The sequence below is a fragment of the Podarcis pityusensis genome, assembly GCF_964106645.2.
Source record: "Podarcis pityusensis genome assembly, chromosome: 6".
Taxonomy (NCBI): domain Eukaryota; kingdom Metazoa; phylum Chordata; class Lepidosauria; order Squamata; family Lacertidae; genus Podarcis; species Podarcis pityusensis.
The window spans coordinates 96245950-96265622 of NC_138030.1; the positions used below are offsets into that span (position 1 = coordinate 96245950).

Consider the following 19673-nt stretch of genomic DNA (forward strand, 5'->3'; position numbering starts at 1 on the left):
TTATCAGGTACCTCTTTTAGGCCTGAGCTGAAGTTCCCTTAGATTCAGATTGCCCCTCTCCCTGCAGCCAGGATTAAAGCAGCAAGTGAGAGGAGCTTTAGTCCACTCACGAATACTCTCTCCCCACGACTCACAGGTAGCCCTGCTCTGCTCCCATCCTCCTTGCCTGCCCGCCCACAACTCAGAAGGCTTCCATCTGCAACGTGAGGAGAGATTATCATAACCTCAGACACACAAATCAGGCCACACGCTGTCCATGACCTCTCCTTACCCTTTGGGGGGGGCAGGGAGCTAGAGAAGGAATCTGTGGTGACATTCCAACCTGTGTCAAAGTCACCTAAAATCCACAGCAGACAGATCATTGTTGGGAGAATAGCACATAATTTAATAGACCTCTACCATGTCCCCACTTCCTTTTTGTTTTACTAAACTTAAAAAGCCACAAATGTTGTAACCTTAGAGGCAATTAAAGAGCTGTAGACTGATGAGCAGTAGACGGAGGAAGTAAACAGTGATGTTATAATCCTGCTCTCAGCTGCATTCAGGACGTTTACAAACTTTCCACTGTTGCGAGTACATTTTCTTGGAAACAGTAATAACTACAGCAAAAAGTGTTACGTACTGAAGTTCTCACCCTGGGCCAGCAGGGGGATACTGTAGATAGTTTTCACTCAGGTCCGCATATGCAAATAAGGAATTGAAAGTGACGTTCAGGGATTGGATAGTTACAGAAAGTTGTTACATTTACATTGTATTGGAGCTCTATATAAGCAGACTGGCTGAACCCTTCAGCCCTGTTCTGTTCTGGCCTGTGAATAAAAAAGAGCTGTTTGAAGAATCGCTGTGTTATCTGATATGTTCACCCACAACTTAACAAAAAGCCTCTTTTTTTGTCTTCCCCTTTGGTAGGCATAGAAGAGCCAGGCATAGAAAAGCATACTTTGGGACATGAATGTTATTTGCTTGTGCTTATTTTAACTACTTGATATATTTTGCTGAATATTGGTTATGCTTCTGTCTCATAATTTATGGAAGTGTGTTGCTCGGTCACAGTGAGTAGTGTGAACATTCTGAGGGAAGGGAAGAGTCAGAATGCTTGGTAGCAATGGGAAATACACAGCACTCAAACACACCAAAGTGAATACTGCTGCTTTGTTAACTTCACTACCAGGATCGACAAATACAAACATCTGGGAACAGTTACTGGGATTGGGAAATACCAGTTTATGCAACATTCCTGTGATTTACAGGAAGCATGACCTTTGCGCTTTCCTTGTATGCGGAAGAAATAACTTTTTAGCTAACTTCCTCCTGTAGAAGTAAGTGTGCCGAGAAGATTCTTTCCAGGCACCAGAGTGAGCCATGGTGCGAAGAGTGGCAATTGTTGGAGCAGGTGTGAGTGGACTGGCCTCCATCAAATGCTGCCTGGATGAAGGGCTGGAGCCAACCTGCTTTGAGAAGAGCGATGGCATCGGAGGACTGTGGCAATTCACAGTAAGTGGCATAAACTCAATTTAGAGCTTTAAAGAAAGTGATGGCATTCTGCTGCTGGAATGTATGCCCAAAGCCAGGCAAGAGACAGTGGCCTTGCTTCAAAGTGGGTACAGGTGTGCATCACTAGTGTGGTAAACCTGCTGTGGAAGCATGTTTCCACATTTTGTTTTGACTTTTCATACTCTCCACCTGTGTAGACTGACCATGTGGGGAAACTGAACTGCACGCACAGTTCCCACCTTTCATTTAAATGCATTCATCTGAAGGTCAGAACAGAGAGTGCTGGTAAGTTACTTTCCACGCAGCTGGGAACTCTGTAAAAGAATAGTTGTACTTGCGTAAGTTCTATTGACACCCTGAATGTATAAATTAGGGGCAAGAGCAGTCTGAATAACCCTGCTTCCTCCCCCACCCAAGCTTCATTCAGCTATACATTTTGAATGCATGAAAATGCATGTACAATCTTTTGTTCTCCACCAGAATCAGAGGAATCCTGTTTTGTGCGTCCTTTCAGCAGACCCTGGCTTTACAAAGTCCTAACAAGTTGAAATAGAGGTTATATTTTCTGAGAATCCTCTGGAAAAACAATCTCTCAAAGGACCTGTTGATGGCATTTTACCATTGCACTGTGGAGAGCATATTAACTTATGGTCTCTGTGTGTGGTTTGGGAGTTGCAGGGTCAGGGAAAAAACAATGCTATCCAGGGTTGTAAAGACTGCAGAGAGAATAATTGGGTGCACTCTTCCCACCTTAGATCAAATCTATGCTGCCAGGTGCCATAAGAAAGTGGCAGAGATAGCGCAGGACAGTACGCACCCCGGAAATGATCTCTTTCAGCTTCTGCCTTCTGGAAGACGGTATAGGGTTACAAAGGCCAGGACTAGCCACCTGAGAAACAGTTTCTACGCAAATGCAATTCTGGTTCTAAATGCAGCATAAGGGGTCTCTATAGTATAAAGGTAAAGGGTAAAGGGACCCCTGACCATTAGGTCCAGTCGTGGCCGACTCTGGGGTTGCGGCGCTCATCTCGCTTTATTGGCCAAGGGAGCCGGCGTACAGCTTCCGGGTCCTGTGGCCAGCATGACTAAGATGCTTCTGGCGAACCAGAGCAGCACACGGAAACGCCATTTACCTTCCCGCCGGAGCGGTACCTATTTATCTACTTGCACTCTGATGTGCTTTCGAACTGCTAGGTTGGCAGGAGCAGGGACCGAACAACAGGAGCTCACCCCGTCACGGGGATTCGAACTGCCGACCTTCTGATCGGCAAGTCCTAGGCTCTGTGGTTTAACCCACAGTGCCACCCGCGTCCCTCTCTATAGTATAGTGTATTTTAAAATGGGGTTTCAGAGTTTTTAGGGTTTTTTGAATGTTTTATGTAGTTTTTCAATTTCATTGTTCTGCATGGGACAATGACAATAAAGATATTGTATCCTATCGTATTGTATCGTAATCTGGTGGCATCACTGACCCACCTTATGGCCAAGGATTGCTAACAGAAAGTTATCAACACCCTGTCAAAACTCTCACCCACAGAAGGTGGTGTGTGTTTTTTTTGGTTGATACTAAGAGCCTAGGAAGCTGCTTTATACAAAGTGAGAACCTTAGTCCATCTATCTCACTATTTTCTGCAGTGATTGGCAGCAGTTCTCAGATGTCAGGCCTTCTGTAGGCAAAGCAGACGGCCACTATTCTCTGACCCTTCCCCTTGTAAAGTTAGTGTTGAAACCAGTGTAATTTTGCAGTGTAAATGATTTACTCTGGCATCTTACTTACTGTGTAACTGCTACTGCCACACAGGATACGCCTCAAAAGGGAAGAATTGGTGTTTATAGATCGGTTATGACCAACACCTCCAAGGAAATGACCTGCTTCAGTGATTTTCCGTTCCCCGAGGACTGCCCCAACTACCTGCGCCACTCTGCACTCCTGGAGTACCTCAGGGCGTATGCCAAGCATTTCTGCCTTCTTGACTACATTCGCTTCCAGGTGAGGGGGAAACTAACAGGCAGATACTTTGCAAGGAACAGGGCCAGAGAGTGCTCCATCTGTTCTAAGGCTCTCCTCCTGCGTTGCAGGGGGTTGGACTAGATGACCCGCAGGGCCCCTTCCTTTTCTTTTTTTAATTTAAATTGCTTTATTCATTTTACAAATAAAAAAAATCCATAATCAAAACAAATATAAATAATGGAAAATAAAAATATAAGCTCCACAAAAAAATGACAAAGAAGGAAAGGAAAAAAAGAGAAAAGAGAAAAAAAAGAAAAGAAATAAAGAAAAAACACAAACAACAAATATTTTTCCATTACACAAAATCATTCCTGGACTACAAACCATATTTTATATAATCTATACAGAAAGTTCCTGGACAGAATTTGCCTTCATATTTCTACACTTCACATTTTTTCCTGTTCCTCTATTGTGTCCCTTATTTGCTTTCTTTTGACTTCCCTCTAGCTCTTTGCGGTTTTTATACTGCACTGACTTTTAAGTAATCTGTATTTAATTAGTGAACAGAACTTTTATCTGTGAATTTAATCAAGGGACAACCAAGTGTTGTTCGAACCATGTTTTGTTAGATAATTTTTAAAACAGTCCCATTCTTTTTTGACCTTATCTCCCAAGTGGTTTCTTATTAAGTCTGTCATCTTGGCCAATTCCACAGCTTCATTTGCCCTTCGTTTTTAGTTGATATTGACTCATTTTTCCAATATTTAGCTATTAATATTCTGGCCACTGTTGTTGCATAAAGAAACACTCTTTTATTTTCTTTTGGAATGTTTACCGTTAAAATGCCTAATAAAAATGGTTCCGGTTTCTTTAGAAATGTGCATTTTAGCATTTTTTTTTTTAGTTCTTCATATATCATGTCCCAAAATTGTTTTATTTGAGGACAAGTTCACCACATGTGGAAGAAGGTTCCTATATTTTGTTTACACTTCCAACACTTGTTATTATTTTTATTGATTATCTAATTTGGATGGGGTCAGGTACCATCTGTAGGTCACTTTCATAAAGTTCTCTTTAATCAGAACGCACGCTGTAAATTTTAAATCTTTTTGCCATAATTCTGCCCATTTTTCTATTTCAGTTGGGTAGCCAAAATATTGAGCCCATTTCACCATCACTTCCTTTACTTCTTCATCTTTCAGATTCCAATATGATAATACTCAATATGTTTTTGATAGTGTCTTTATATTATTTAATATTAATTCTGTTTCTAGATCTGTTATCTTTGTATCCAATCCGTTTATTTTTTAATCAGATTTAATTATTTCATTTAGGTGGTAAAAGTTTTAATCGGTTATTTTCTTCTTCTATTATTTCTTTATAGAGAGGCCAATTAGTTTCCATATTTTTCTTTTTCACTGCGATTGCCTCTAACAGAGACACCCACCAATGGGTTTTTGGTTCTAATAGTTTATTTCTTTCCCATACTGTAAAAAGCGATCTCCTTATTATATGGTTAAGGAGTCCTCTATGCATTTTGACTTTATCGTATCCTAAATAACCATGCCAGCCGTACCTATTGTCCCAGTTTTCAATGTCTAGTATATTGGCAGTTTTTAATATTATCCATACTTAGAGCCATACTAGACATGCAGCCACGTAATATAATTTAAGGTCTGGCAGAGTGAACCCTCCTCTATCTTTTACTTCCGTTAACAATTTAAACTTTTAATCCTCAGCTTTTTACCCTGCCAGATAAATCTTGCCAGATCTTTCTGCCAATCTTTCAAACAATTTAACCCATTTATTATTGATATTGTTTGAAAGAGGTACAACATTTTCGGCATCATGGTCATCTTAATTGTGGCTATTCTTCCCCATAAGGACAAATTTAGCCTCCCCCAAATTTCTAATTCTTTTTTTATTTCCTTCCATGATTTGGTATAATTATTGTTGTATAAGTTTATATTATTTGCTGTAATCCAGATTCCTAGATATTTTGCTTTGTTTGTTATTTTTCACCCTGTCGTCTTTTCTAACTCTAGTCTTTCTTGTTCTGTCATGTTTTTCACTAATAATTTGGTTTTATCTTTAATTTAAAACCTGAGACCTGACCAAATTTGTTTAATTTTACCAATGCTTCTATTATACTTTCTGTTGGGTTTTCTGTCATTATGATGAAATCATCAGCAAAAGCTTTTAATTTGTAAGATCTGCTGCCCAACCTACTGTAATTCCTTTTATTTTTGACTCCTCTGTAGTTGCTTTTAATAATGTTTCCAGTATTGTAATAAATAGAAGCGGTGATAGCGGACATCCTTGCCTGGTGCCTTTAGAAATAATAAACATTTCGGATAACTCATTATTTAGTATGATTTTAGCTTTTTGGTTTCTATATATCGCATTTAACCCTTCCAACTCTACAGTTCTAATCTTGATTCTGTGCTTACATAAAACAGATTGTTTTTGCACCCTGTTTTCTTTTTAAATTTTCTTTTAAATTTTCTCATTTTACAAGAATTATCACATAGATAGAATTGCACAACAAATATAGAACTTTAAATCATTGACTGCTCCCTCCCTCCTTCCTTCATATGTAATTATCTCTTAGTGATTTAATGCCATGCAAGCTCTCACAACACCACAGTTCAAGAGGAAAACCACTTTGACCCGTGCTTTCTAGGCACAGAACAGGCAAAAGTGTGGACAAGCCTAGCGAGCATCATTTGAGTTGCTTTATTCTGTTGTGTGTTGTTGTTGTTTTGCTTTTACAAGACCACTGTATGCAGCATCAGAAAACACCCCCACTTCACAGCCACTGGACAATGGGTGGTTGACACTGAGACTAATGGGGAGCAGACATCAGAAATCTTTGATGGCGTAATGGTTTGCAGTGGCCACTATGCAGAGATCAATCTTCCACTGGATTCTTTCCCAGGTGCGTTTTGAATGCATTACCTGAAACAGCACATAAGCTAGCATGATTGTGTTCCCTCTCTCCTCAGGCAAAAGAGATGTGTACTAAAATCTCAGAATATCTGGTACCTTCAGTCAAAGGAATTAACCGTGCCATGAAATCACTGATAGACCAGAGTTGCCATGTCTGATTGGTACCAGTGGTTGGCCTGTCATCAGGCAGTGGAATTTGAAGGCCACGAAGGGTGGCAGAACAGAAGGCACCCCTGACCCACAGGGCACAATCCACAGGGACGTTCTCCCATACAAGCCCTAATGAAATAATCACAAACAGCTGGTCATTGCAGTTGCAAGGAGAAAGTTGCCGTTTGAATTAAGACTCCCCTTTACATTTGAGAATAATTGATGTTTTTGCTGGTAAATTTGAAAATGTTTCTATTGTTTCCAACAGTCTCTGAAAAACTCACAAACAGGGCATGAGCTTAAGGGATTTCCTAACCCTTTTTTTATCCCCAGCATGCAGTAGTCCGAGATATACTGCATCTGAACATGAAGGTTCCATTTAGCTTTTATGGACAATAGCTATTGACAGACCGTGGATTGGTTTTTTTTAATCCTCTATGAGAACTTGAGAGTCTCCTTGTTCCATCAGCCCAAGAATCTGGATAGTTGAATTCAGATGGTACTCAGAGGTATTTTGCCTTGGAGTTTCCCCTTAGCCTTTGATACATGGATATAATAAGATGGCAGTATACCTCCGGCACTGTGCAGAGCAGCAGCTAAGGAGAAGGGGGGGGGGGACCTATTATCCAGTGGGAAATCTCTTGCTATATAAGGGTATAAAATCATTTCCTTCTTTCCCCCCTCAGGGATTGAAAACTTCAAAGGTCGCTACTTCCATAGCTGGGAATACAGAGATCAAAAAGGGTTTGAAGGGCAAAAAGTCCTTGTAGTTGGTGCTGGCAACACTGGAGGGGACCTTGCGGTGGAGATCAGCCGCACAGCTGCAAAGGTACCACCATCCTTTATGGACAAATAAGTGCTGAGCTTATTTCAGTCTTGAGTGGGAGATAAATCACATCATCACCCTGGAGCAATAACAAGAATAACATATTTATAGAGTGCTTTCAAGTTTAGCCCTTACAACAGCCCTTTTAAGGTGGTTTTTAATAATTTTTACCAATAATTTTGTTGTTTTTGTGTTTTTGTAAACTGCTTTGAGGGTGGTGGTGGTGGTAGTTGTTTTTACAATCAAGTGCTGTAGAAATTTTATGGGGGGGGGGACTAACTAACAGCCTTGTAAGGTAGAGCCTTATTATTATTATTATTCCCATGTTCCAAATGGGAATAGGTGTGTTGAGGTTGAAAGAAGCAGCTTGCTTAAGTCTACTTAGTGGGTTCGTGGTAAAGGCAAGATTTTAACTAGGGACTCCTTGATTCATGACGGTTCCCATCTCTTAGCCACTGTGCTTCACAGCCAACCATGGTGTGCGTTGTCCAGAATGTGCATATACTTCAAATTTTAGTCATCACTACCACTCGGGGCCAAGGCTTGTTATGATTATGGCAAATTCAGCCCTTTCCCATTGAGAAATATTTGTCCCATCCTGTCCCCACCCAGAAACTGCATTGGGAAGGAAGTCTGCATTGGTGCCAGTGGAAGCTTCTCAGCTGATAAGATGCAGGTGGCGCTGTAGTCTAAATCACCAAGCCTCTTGAGCTTGCCAGTTCAGATCTGTGTGATGGGATGACAGCACTTAATCTTTAACTTTTTTACCTCTCAGCTGATGTAGATAGAAGTTGGGGAGGGTAATTTTCATTTGGAACATAGCATGGGGGAGGGGAGGATTAATCTCTCCCTCCCCATTCCCTGTGGTCCATCTCAAACTTCCAACCCAAGCCTAGAGTTATTTACATCCTTTTTAAAAGTACTTGTTAATAGTGTTCACATAAGGAAATGGAGTTTTGCTTGGCCCTTACACTCTGTGTTTTGATCTCGATCAGCCTCCCCCAGCTTAGTGCCTTCCAGGTATTATGGACTACACCTCCCTTCAGCCCAGCCACTATGACCAGTGGCCATGTCCACACCACAGCTTGTTTGTTAAGGGTGATGGGAATCATAGCTCTGTGAGGAGTAAGCTACAGTTCCCAGGATCCTTTGTGGGGAGCCATGTGCTTTTCTTGTATGGTGCAAATGTTGGCTGGAGGTCACCAGGTTGGGGATGGCTGATCTAAATGATATTCAAGGCAGCTTGTTGTTGTTGTTAGAAATTATATACTGCCCTATAACCAAAGGTATCAGGGCAGTTCACATAAAAATATCACAGCATATAAAATAAAAACAATAACCCAATAATACCTCCCCCAAAAGATCCACATTTTAAAAGGGTATGGGATGTTGATCAGCTTACAGCAGAGTATGCAATTCATACAAAACTCTGAAAGGTTCTTGGTGGTGGGACATGATTTTCTGCACTCTGGTACTGCTTCCACCACTGTCCTTAAGTATCATGTCAGGAAGCACCAGATGTGATGCTTCTCCTCACAGAGGCCAGATGGAAGGTGCTCTTGGCTCGATTTTTGTTGGTGGGGTAGCTAAGAGGAGAAAGGTGGTCTCTGAGCCTCTCCCCAGCTCTCTGGTGCTTCTGCCACTTTAAGGGGTCTGTAGAGAGCCCATTTGTTGCATTCCCTAGTCTGCACACCCTTCCACTTTTAGTCCCAATGTTGCTGCATTATTGCCCTCTAGAGGGGCATTTGCATTTCAACATTTGTGGTATAAAAAGTTGAAGGATTTCAGCAGGAAATTACGGGACATGCACTGATTGGAAATGTGGTTTTCCACCCTGAAACTTCTTCAGGAACAAACAGTATTGAAAGCAGGATGACATATAACTGCCCCATACTATCAGGAGCACAAGGACTCATGAATGCACAATGAAAAGGACATATGGCATGGCTCTTGGTATGATCTTGGTCTCCTGCTTCATCATCTCATGGCTATTTCCTGAGGAGTTACTTTTGCTATTAAGATAATGATATTGTGTGAGCAATATCAAAAGGAGCTGGCCAGCTTTTGGGCCTTGGTCTCTTTGTCACTCCATCAGACCAGTTCTCACATGCTCTCAAATCATCTGCCAGGCAGTCGGCAGCACCCTAAGGATATGCTTCTTCACTTTGAATCCTCTTCAGGTCTTCCTCAGCACCAGAAGCGGAGCATGGGTGATAAGTCGCATTTCAGAAGCTGGCTGGCCCGTTGACATGGCCTGGACAACTCGCTTTTATACGTTAATTGAAAAGCTGCTTCCAGAAGGCACCGCATACAAGCTAATGGCAAAGAAGATAAATCGATGGTTTAACCATGAGAACTATGGCTTGATCCCTGTTAAAAGGTAATCTTCTGAATTAAGAATGTGCAAACAAGAATGGCCTGCTTACAGAAACTGAAGTTTCTGAGATTAGCATTCTTAAGTAGTAATTAACCTCAATGGGTGGACAGTATCTATTGGGAGGGGGGATTCATTTCCCAATGCATTTTGAGCAAATTTCTCTTCTTCACAGTTGTCAAGGCACATACATATTGTCAAGGAGCTCTTGTTTCTATGAGTTACTTCTACAAAGAAGATCATTTTGCTGAAAGCTCACTGTAGCTGCAACAGTGCACAGTAACTATCTATACGCTAGAGTGTGATTCTTGTCATACGAAGCTTTGCTGGATTTTCGTGTACCCTTCAGTGCCTTGGACACGAAAATCCAGCAAAGCTTCATATGACAAGAATGAGCGTTAGAGCCAGTGCGAAAGGAGCACTGGCTTCTTGTAAGCCGTGACAAAGGCATGCAGAGGACCCAGCCTCCGGCACAGGCCCAGCCTTTCCTCCCACCCCTTAGAATGAGTCTTTCCCCTCCATGTTCTCATGAAGGTACCACAGAGTGCTTACCAGTCCTTTCTTTCCAGCAAGTATCACTCCAAGGAAAGTCCAACGGTGAGTCGAAGAATGTAAAGTGCTTCACAAAGCAGGTCCAAGCAGCAGCATTTAACAAAAAGTGTCAGGCAGTTTTACTATCAAAATATTTATGGTAACTGGGGAAGGTGGCGGTCTGGCAGCACTTGCCTCTACTGAACCACCAAATCCCAAATAGGGATACCTGCTGTGGTGGATGACCCTTGCTCCGAAAGGCGGGGCTAAAATTAAAGGGTCCAGGAACTCAGACCAGAACAAATTTCATAAAATCATACACACACTTTACAAAAACAAAACTATACAAGAGAGAAAAACTTCAAATAATTACACAGATAAAAATGGCTCAGAAGGTAAGAAAACAAGAAACACTATCTTATACAGCTAATTAACACAAACACTTACACTTAAATCTCAGTAGGCTGAGCAATGGAACAAGATGCTGTCAAAAGCCCAAAAAGGCACTGACCTCAGCTTGGCTGGCTGCTGAGAGCTCCCACCAATTCAGGTTTTAGGAGAACTTATCGACGATGGGCATTCACCTCTTCCACCCAGTTGCCTGGCGGCTTCATCATATATCTTGAGGCGGCAGGTGAAAACATTAATCTATAATAATAATAACAACAACAGTTTACAGTTAGGCCCAAATTAAAATAACTGCCAACCCAAACAGAGGACCCCAAATTAAAACTGTTTAAAACATTTAAAAACATTTTAGCCAAATTGCTCCAACCCAAGTTGTTCCAGCAATGTCCCTCTGGCTTCCCAGGAGCCTCTTTGAGCTGTTCAGGATATGCGTGGGCCCCGCCCTCCAGGCCAGGGGGAAATGGACCTTGCAGCAGGGAGCAGGTCTTTCCACCATACACACGGCAGCAGCAATGTCCCTCTGGCTCCCCATAAACAGGCCTTGGTCTTCAAATGTCTTTGTGGGGCGCTATTGGTTTATTTTGTTTTATTACATATTTTGTATTCTCATTTTGTATTTTTATGCTGTGAGCCGCCCTGAGATCTTCAGATAAAGGGTGATATGCAATTCTAACAAAGAAATAAATAAATTCCATGTATCTGCTCCTTCCTCCTCAGAGATCAGACCCTCCAAGTGTCCATATTTCCCAGAGACATCCCTGATTTAGAGAAGCCGTCCTGGTTTCTGATTGGGTCCCAGAATGTCACACTTTTCCTTAGGATGTCCCTATTTTTTTGGATAAATGTTGGAGGGTATGAGAGTTTCAACTTGTAGAGGTCAGGGGTAGGGAGGAAACCAGAAGAATGCTTGTACACACCAACAACATATTTAACAGGCATGCCTATGATATCTCAGTGGCATAGTAGGAATTGTCCTTGGTAAAGAGGGACAGCTGGTGGTCACATATGGACTAATGGTGTTTCTTTCCACTTTCCACTATTTAGCAATTCATGGACATCTTTAATTTTGAATGATGAGCTGCCTAGCTGTATCCTTTGTGGAACTGTGACAGTAAAGCCAAATGTGAAGAGGTTTACGGACACCTCTGCCATCTTTGAAGATGAAACAGTAGAAGAGAATATAGACACGGTCATCTTTACAACTGGCTACTCTGCCACATTTCCCTTCCTGGAAGAGTCTCTGCGTGATGCTTGCAGGAGTAGCACATCTCTGTATAAGCACATCTTTCCTCCTCACCTAGAAAAGCCCACGTTGGCTTTCGTTGGCTTTATAGCACTAGCTGGACCCATTCTGCCAGCAGTGGAACTTCAGGCACGTTGGATCACAAGGGTATTTAATGGTATGAATGAATAATTTTATTGTCATTTTCCAGTTTACACCAAGGGGAAGCACAACAACATTTAACAATGAAACAGCAATTGTAAGAAGGTATGAAGGAGAGGAAATGGTTGGCACTCCTCCCACCCTGTGACCTGCTGATGCGAACATCAGATCGGGCACCACTCCTGCTTTGCATAAGGATGGGGTGGACATAGGATTAATTTGAGTAATTTGGCCTTAAATAGTTTCATGTGTGTGAGATTAAAAACTAAAACTCCAATAAGAGCCCTGCTGGGTTGAACTAAGGACTCATCTGGTCCAACATCCTGTTCCCACAGTGGCCAACCAGCCGCCCACGGGAAGCTCACAGGTAGGACCTGGGTGCAACAGCAACTGGTACAGGGGTAGAGCATAGATCAGTCCTTTTCATCTCCATGCACAACACTGTCATCAAAAGTTACAGTATATAGGGCTTCAGCAGTTTTTCAAAAGTTAGGTTGCATTCCTCCTATAGAACAGAATTTCTTCAAAGTCTTGTGAAGAGTTTCTAAAATTTGCTGGACTGGGGTTGGGAGTTGTGGTGGCCAGAAAGGCATTTTGAATCCTACCCCCCATCTAATTTGTTTGTACTTCTGCAAACCTTGGGTTCCCCTCAGAGCTGCAGACAATTTTTTTTGCATGTGTGTGGATGATGTCATATATGGACTTTCTGCTACCACAACATCTAATTAGGATTCATCTCAGAGTTACACAACCATCCCAGTGTGGACTTTAGATTCCTCAAGCCTGACAGGCCATCTCTCACTAAAGGCAATTTGAATCAAAGCAGCAAGTGTACTTTCCTTTTATTGCCTGAAATACAGAAGTTCATATTTGTCATTTTCTTTCTCATACTCAGGGTCAAGTGAGCTCCCTCCAATGAGCAGACTGATCAGTGAAGTTGCTAAAAGGAAGAACGCACTCCTTAAAAAGTATGAAATGCTATATATTATTGTGCATGTTGTATGACTGTAATCATTCAGGGCTTATCCACACTTACCTTTTGCTGTGCTTTTTCCACACAAAGGTCCATGCTTTAATGCTCTGTGTGCAAGCGTTCCCCCCCCCCCGAAAACCTGCTCTTTAAAGCTGAATCAGGGCAAACGTCAATCTGGGTTTTCCATGGATTGCTGTTAGCTCCAATTGAGCTTTAAAGAGCAGGTTTTTGCAGGCCTGGAAAGAGTGGAGGAAAGGCAAGTGGACCACAAAAGTGGTCATCCCCTTGGTCTTTTAAAATTGTAGAGCCTCCAAACTAACATTGCTTTATTCCATTGGCCTCTACATCTATAACTTTTGATTTTTGTTGTATCCAATTACTAGTTTTTCTACCTTTTAATGATATTCCTACCATTGCACAAAACCATGGCCTGCTGTGTTGTTCTTAAGCTGTTCATGTTTCTCAATGTCATAGTCCATTTTTTGGATCCATAACCCATCAGAGGCAATATGCACATAATGAACACTTTAACTTGCAAATCTAACAAAATCTAAGAATGGCACACCTTAAAACAATGGCTTGATTTTGGGAGTGGAGAGAGACTTGTTTGTTTCCCAATCAACTTTAATTGCACCACCTGAATTTAATGATATGTGTCTGAATAAAAAAACAGCAGCACTCTAGAAGAGCCCTGAGTGGGGGGAAATATACAGAACTGAGAATTTAATGGCAGAAAAGAAGAAGATGCCATAAGCCTGTGGAGTGCTTTGCTCATGCTTTTGGGAGGTTCAGAGATGACTTCAAAGAGTAGTGAAGGATATCAGGCACCTCCCTCCCCAGATATTTGCTGCTACCCCATTTACCCATTTTCAGAAACAACATGCTAAGGTCCCATACAACATGGATTAAATTTTTAGAAACCTTCAGGTGGTTAAAGAGACCTCCTTCACTTTTTGCTGCTCCTGCTCTGATTGGCTGCTCTCTAGAAGTTTTTCATCCATGAAAATAGTGCCATCGTGTGGTTAAAGAAGAGTTTCCACCACACTTGAATTCCCAGTCTTTGTCTGACCACTGAGCAGAAAATACATGGGCATCATTATCATCCTTGTGCCGGATTTCGCCATAAGGAGCAGTAAATTTTTTGTCAGGAGCAAGATGAGAAAAACAAGCAGATTGTACAAATGGTCGTCCTCTCCTCTCCTCTCCTCTCCTCTCCTTTTTTGATTCCTTTATGCTAAAATGTTGTGGGTGAGAAATGGGGGAATGGCAGCATTATCCATAATTCCATTATTCCATTCCAAGAAACAGGTGACCAGACTTCTCACCTGAACCCAGACGCTGAACCTAATGCAGTGAACTACATTTGGCATCAAACAGGAAGAAGTTCATTTGCTGTTCAGACATATATCAGAAAGGCATTCAAGCTGCACCCTCACAAACTGGGCCACTGGGACAGTCTGGGCAGCTCTGTTAAACCTGCCCCAGCCCTTCGCAGTATACTTCTGAGCAATATTCTAAGTACTTGCTTATGTGACCTGGGACTCACTTACATTAGTAAAGATACAGCGATTTGAATGTGCTATAAACACCAGATGGCACCAGAGAGCAGAAAATTTTAAAACACGGTTTTCCATAGAGATTTCTTTCTTTTGTTATGATGATCTAATTTCTGACTTACTTAAAGCGTCGTCGTCCCCTGGTTTTCTTATCATGGAGGGTTACTACTACCACCACTACTACTATTACTAATAATAATAATTTCATTTCTATACCGCTTTATATTTTAAAGAAAAAATCTCAAAGTTTATGCACATTTAATACATTAAAGCATCAAACAAAACAATCCAGAATAAAACAAATTCAAGCTTCAAGGAAAATCTTTCAGATCCTTCTCCAAGGGACATTTTGCTTTCCCCGCATTTATTTACCTGCTTAATTTATATAGCTGCATCATAGCAGAAGCACTGTAGGGAGCCAGTGTGCTGTAGTGGTTAGAGTGTTGGACCTGAGAGGCCAGGAAGCTCCCTGGGTGAGCAGCTGGAATACTGCAAAACCAAAAGCCAGGAGCTTCAGCATTGCCCCTACTCTAATGGGCTTTACTTACCCCATTGAATTAGAAAAGAATTCAATAAACTGGTGGACCTCTGGGTTCCATTTGATGCCAGTGTTTTCATCCTTTTTTGATTCAATGATATCAGCAGCATGTCTGATTAGCTCCATAGCATCCTAACATGATTACATTTAGCAGTGGTCTCTGATTGACTAGGATAACTAGAGAAGGAATGATAAAGAGAGATAGCAGTCACTGAAGCAACAGCATAGGCTGAAAAAAACAGCCTTCTAAAATTGCTATTTTTGAGACAAAGGTCAAGTTGGAAAATACTTGGCATAATGCTAGGCTGTTGAAATTTGTTGGTGAGCACCTGGGTTCAAATCATTTCCTCAGCCATCAAGGCAATGGGCAAATTGCTCCTCTCAGCCTAACTACTAGAAAAAGTGACAAGTAAGGTTCTCCAGCATGTTGCCCCCACCTCCAGCCCCCCATGACACTGGGCCCTGCCTCTTCTGCCCCCAACATTCCTGTGTTTGGCTCAAAAGTCTAAAAGGGGCTTCTAACCACATTTGGCTAAATAGTTAGAAGCCTTTGTGTTACATTACCCAAGTTCCCAGTTTTGAGTAGGCTTCAAACTGTCTCCAGCCTCCACACTAAACAAGCAAGCATCAGAGGAGAGGAGAGGGCCGACCTGGTGCGCAGGATACAAGGGGGCGGAGCTGGTCCATGCACACACCCCGCCCCCTATGTATCTTGAATGCTCGTGTGATCAGACTGTGGAGGACTACAGTCACTTCCGCGGGGGGAGGTGGGGCTACAAAACAGGTGAATTGTGCTTACTGGGCCTTAGAAGCTTGACACGCTTCCCATTTCTTTTCCACTTTAGGGGTATTACTGATATTTCCAGCAAGAAAGACAAAACCAGGATGAGATTCGTCTCCTACATGGATGAAATTGCTGCTTGCCTAGGTGTGAAGCCCAATGTGCCATTGCTTTTCCTATCAGACCCCAAACTAGCCTGGATGGTTTTCTTTGGCCCCTGCACTTCTTATCAGTACCGCCTGACTGGACCTGGAAAGTGGAGGGAAGCCAGAGGTGCAATCCTGACCCAGTGGGACCGAGTTCTAAAGCCCCTGAAGACACGGGTTGTAGAAGACTCTCCCCAACCTGCTACAGTTCCCCACTGGCTTAAAGCCCTTGCCCTGCCCATATTTCTGGGGGCCGCCTTGATCATTCTTAAATACCTACCTCCTGCATGGCTACCAAGAAGAAATGGATGGAGTGTATTAAATTCGTTTCATGTTTAGTGGGTTAAGCATTGTTCACAATGCCTGGTCACACCAGTCTTGAAAAATTACTCATGACCCAGAGCAGCCATGTGCAGAGAGTCAGGCACACACACTGGAGCTGCTCTTGTATTTTGTGGGTCCTGTAGGCTTGGGGAAATGATATTATAAACTTAGCATGTAGTTTGACTGGATAAATGTGACATCTTTATTTTCCAATTATTGTTTAATTGTGAGGGTGATCTCTGTGTTGTAACAGTGTAGTCAGAGAATAGTTTACTGCCATGGTTCCCAACGTGGGGCCCACGCAGGGCCGTAGCTGGGGGGGGGGGTGAGGTGGGGCCCCGCCAGGGGCGCAGGCGATGGGGTGTGTGTGCAAAATAGGCTAAAAATATGTCCATAAATATTGATTATTGCCTCATAAGAAATGGTTTTAAATAGAGGGTGAATTGATTGGGGGGGGGGTTGAAGGAGAGGCGGAAAGAAGAGCTAATTTGTCTGTGGCTAGGGCGCACAATCTGGACGGTTCTGCCAGGGGTGCAAGATCACCTACCTACAGCTCTGGGCACACACCCCACAGGGGGGCAATTTGATTTTTATGGGGGGCAATTTGAGAGTGAGTTATTAACAGTGAGAGGACACAGGTGGCACTGTGGTTTAAACCACTGAGCCTAGGGCTTGCCGATCAGAAGGTCGGCGGTTCAAATTCCTGCGATGGAGTGAGCTCCCGTTGCTCGGTCCCTGCTCCTGCCCACCTAGCAGTTCGAAAGCACATCCCACCTCCGGCGGGAAGGTAAACGGCATTTCCGTGCACTGCTCTGGTTTCGGTGTTCCATTGCGCCAGAAGCAGCTTAGTCATGCTTGCCACATGATCCGGAAAAACTGCCTGTGGACACACGCCGTCTCCCTCGGCCTGTAAAGTGAGATGAGCACCGCAACCCCAGAGTCGTTTGTGACTGGACTTAACTGTTAGGTGTACTTTACCTTTTTTTTTTTAATTAACAGTGAATTGCCTTTTAGGCTGCCTCCATGTGAATAGGAGTTCACTTTTTTAATAATAAGAATTATATGTCACAGTGGGGGGGGGAGGCATCAGGATTTTAGAGATGCTTAGGTGGGGCATGGCCCCAAAAAAGGTTGGGGACCACTGGTTTACTGGGAAATGAGTTTCACTGTATTCCACTTACTGTATGAGTAAGTGGGGCTTTTGAATTGCAGCGGGAATGTTTGTTTTGTATAGGCCATGTGGCACAGTAATATTGTTGACCTATGAGGAAACAAATTTGGAGACAGCAGTTTATCTGACACTCCATATAGCTTTGATCTTCTGCAACCTTCTCCTCAGGTCAGATAGATCACGGGATGTTAGTATGCAATCTTTTCTTCCTTGGCCTTCAATTCTTTCAAACAGCAGCAGATTTTAGCTATAACAAATAATAATAATAATAATAATAATAATAATAATAATAATAATTTTTTATTTATATCCCACCCTCCCCAGCCGAAGCTGGGGTCAGGGCGGCTAACAACAATAAAATAAGACAACATTTTAAAATCATTTCATTAAAAATACATATGTCACTTTATAGTTATAGTTTAGAATGCTCCAATCTAGCTTCGTTTGAGAATAAATATCTGCAGGCACTAACTGTAGTAAAGTCAGCCCTTTCTATTCCTCTACAAGTAGAGGCAGCTCCCCATTTACACGTGTTCAATATGTGTGTGACTGTGTATACGCACATCATGCAGAACCCGGAAGTAACCTGGAAACATCATAAAGCACTGAAGAAACATCACTAAAAGGGGTGGGGGTGGGGGGTGGTTTGCAGGCTTTTTCAATGGGTTTCGATTATATGTGATTTCACCACTGTGTGTGGTGCCTCAGAACGTAACCCCCACTTAAATGGGGGGCTGCTTGTAAATTACAAATGAGATCACTGGGGAAACATTTTCATTTCTATAGCAGAATCACAGGCATTTGTTTTCTGTTTTTTATAATAATTTTTATTGGTTTTCAATTACAATCCAATAATAGCCTCATTATAACAATACCAATTTATAATACAATTATTAATACCAATCATTCAAATACCACATTATACAATTTAGATAAGGTGCTAAAATTGATGGCTTGATTACTTGCTTTATTTCTGCATTCCAAAATCTTATTAATTTCCATTGCATTCCAGTCATAATATTAATCCCTTGTACAACAACTGCAATATTAAGAACTTCTATTCATGTTGACACATTAAATGTTTTATAAAGCTACAAGTGAGGCACTCGGGCTCATAGCTGCCAAGCGTCCCTTATATGGAGGGACAGTCCCTTATTCCAGCATCATGTCCCGCTGCTGTCCCTTATTGATGATGTCCCTTAAATTTCCCGGGTTTCAAAGGAAGCAGCTCCTCTCCCTCCCTGCCGGCCAGGGAGGCTCCAACTGTCTTGCTTGGCTGTGTTGCTCACCCGATAAGAAGTCTAAGAATGACTGGGGGGTGGAGCTTGCATGCCTTGTGCTGATCAAATCGGCCGCGTTGCCTGGGGACTCGCCTTTGCTCAGCGCTTCCCAGAGGAGAGATGACCGTGGTTTTCCTTGAGGCTTCATTTGGCTGCTGGCTGGCCTTTCTGCCTTTGGCTCAGAGGGGCTCAGAAGTTGAACATACCTGTGCTGAGTGCTCGGATCGGAATCGGATGGATACGTCATTGACGGCCCACTCACCCTTGCTGGCGAAAAGGTCTGTCTGGAGTGGGGGCACATGGTGGGGGGGAAAAGGAAAGGAGATCTCGTGGGAGGGGAGAATTTCTTTTGGAGGCTTCTTCAATTGACTTATGGGGGGAAAGAAAGGAGCTGGTTGACTAAAATGGTGGGTGACTGGTGATCTCGTGGCGAGGGGGGGAGGCTGTGTGTGTGTGGCTAGTTCATGCAAGCTGAGGGGGGTTTTGAATGCTGGATGCCATTTTGTTGCACGTGCTGCTGCAAACTTTGCAGTGCAAAGCCAGGCCGGGGAGCCATCTTAAGTTGAGGCTGCATAGGCCTTGTGATGCATGTGATTCAGATTCTATTCAGTTGAACCTCTGGTTACAAAGTTGGTTGGACAGTGTTCTCGAAGCCACCAGCATGAGTTTGACCAGACTGCAGGAGGACAGGAAGACTGGAGAGCCTGGAACAGGTGAGGCTGCAGGTCCCTTATTTTGGCTGCTGATCCCTTGTTTTCAAGGCTGCTGGTCCCTTATTTTCAAATCTGTAAGTTGACAGCTATGCTCAGGCTATATCCTTGTTCTTCCAGTGTGTGG

The 19673-nt window shown here is 42.7% G+C and overlaps 1 protein-coding gene across 1 annotated transcript; it reads left to right on the forward strand.

Moving 5' to 3' along the window:
* Window positions 1-1285: 1285 nt before the first annotated feature.
* LOC308479775 (dimethylaniline monooxygenase [N-oxide-forming] 4-like) lies at window positions 1286-16577 on the forward strand. The gene is made up of 8 exons (XM_081010629.1): window positions 1286-1494; window positions 3296-3484; window positions 6221-6383; window positions 7231-7373; window positions 9551-9750; window positions 11728-12083; window positions 12963-13035; window positions 15980-16577. The coding sequence occupies exons 1-8, from the start codon at window positions 1363-1365 to the stop codon at window positions 16398-16400; spliced, it is 1677 nt and encodes a 558-aa protein (XP_080866755.1). The 5' UTR covers window positions 1286-1362; the 3' UTR covers window positions 16401-16577.
* The last annotated feature ends 3096 nt before the right edge of the window (window positions 16578-19673 follow it).

Excerpts from the sequence above, each read along its gene's own strand:
- LOC308479775 (XM_081010629.1), top strand. The coding sequence starts at position 1,363 with ATGGTGCGAAGAGTGGCAATTGTTGGAGCAGGTGTGAGTGGACTGGCC. Across the intron at positions 6,384-7,230 it reads TCCACTGGATTCTTTCCCAG|GGATTGAAAACTTCAAAGGT; the intron begins GTGCGTTTTGAA and ends TTCCCCCCTCAG. Across the intron at positions 7,374-9,550 it reads TCAGCCGCACAGCTGCAAAG|GTCTTCCTCAGCACCAGAAG; the intron begins GTACCACCATCC and ends AATCCTCTTCAG.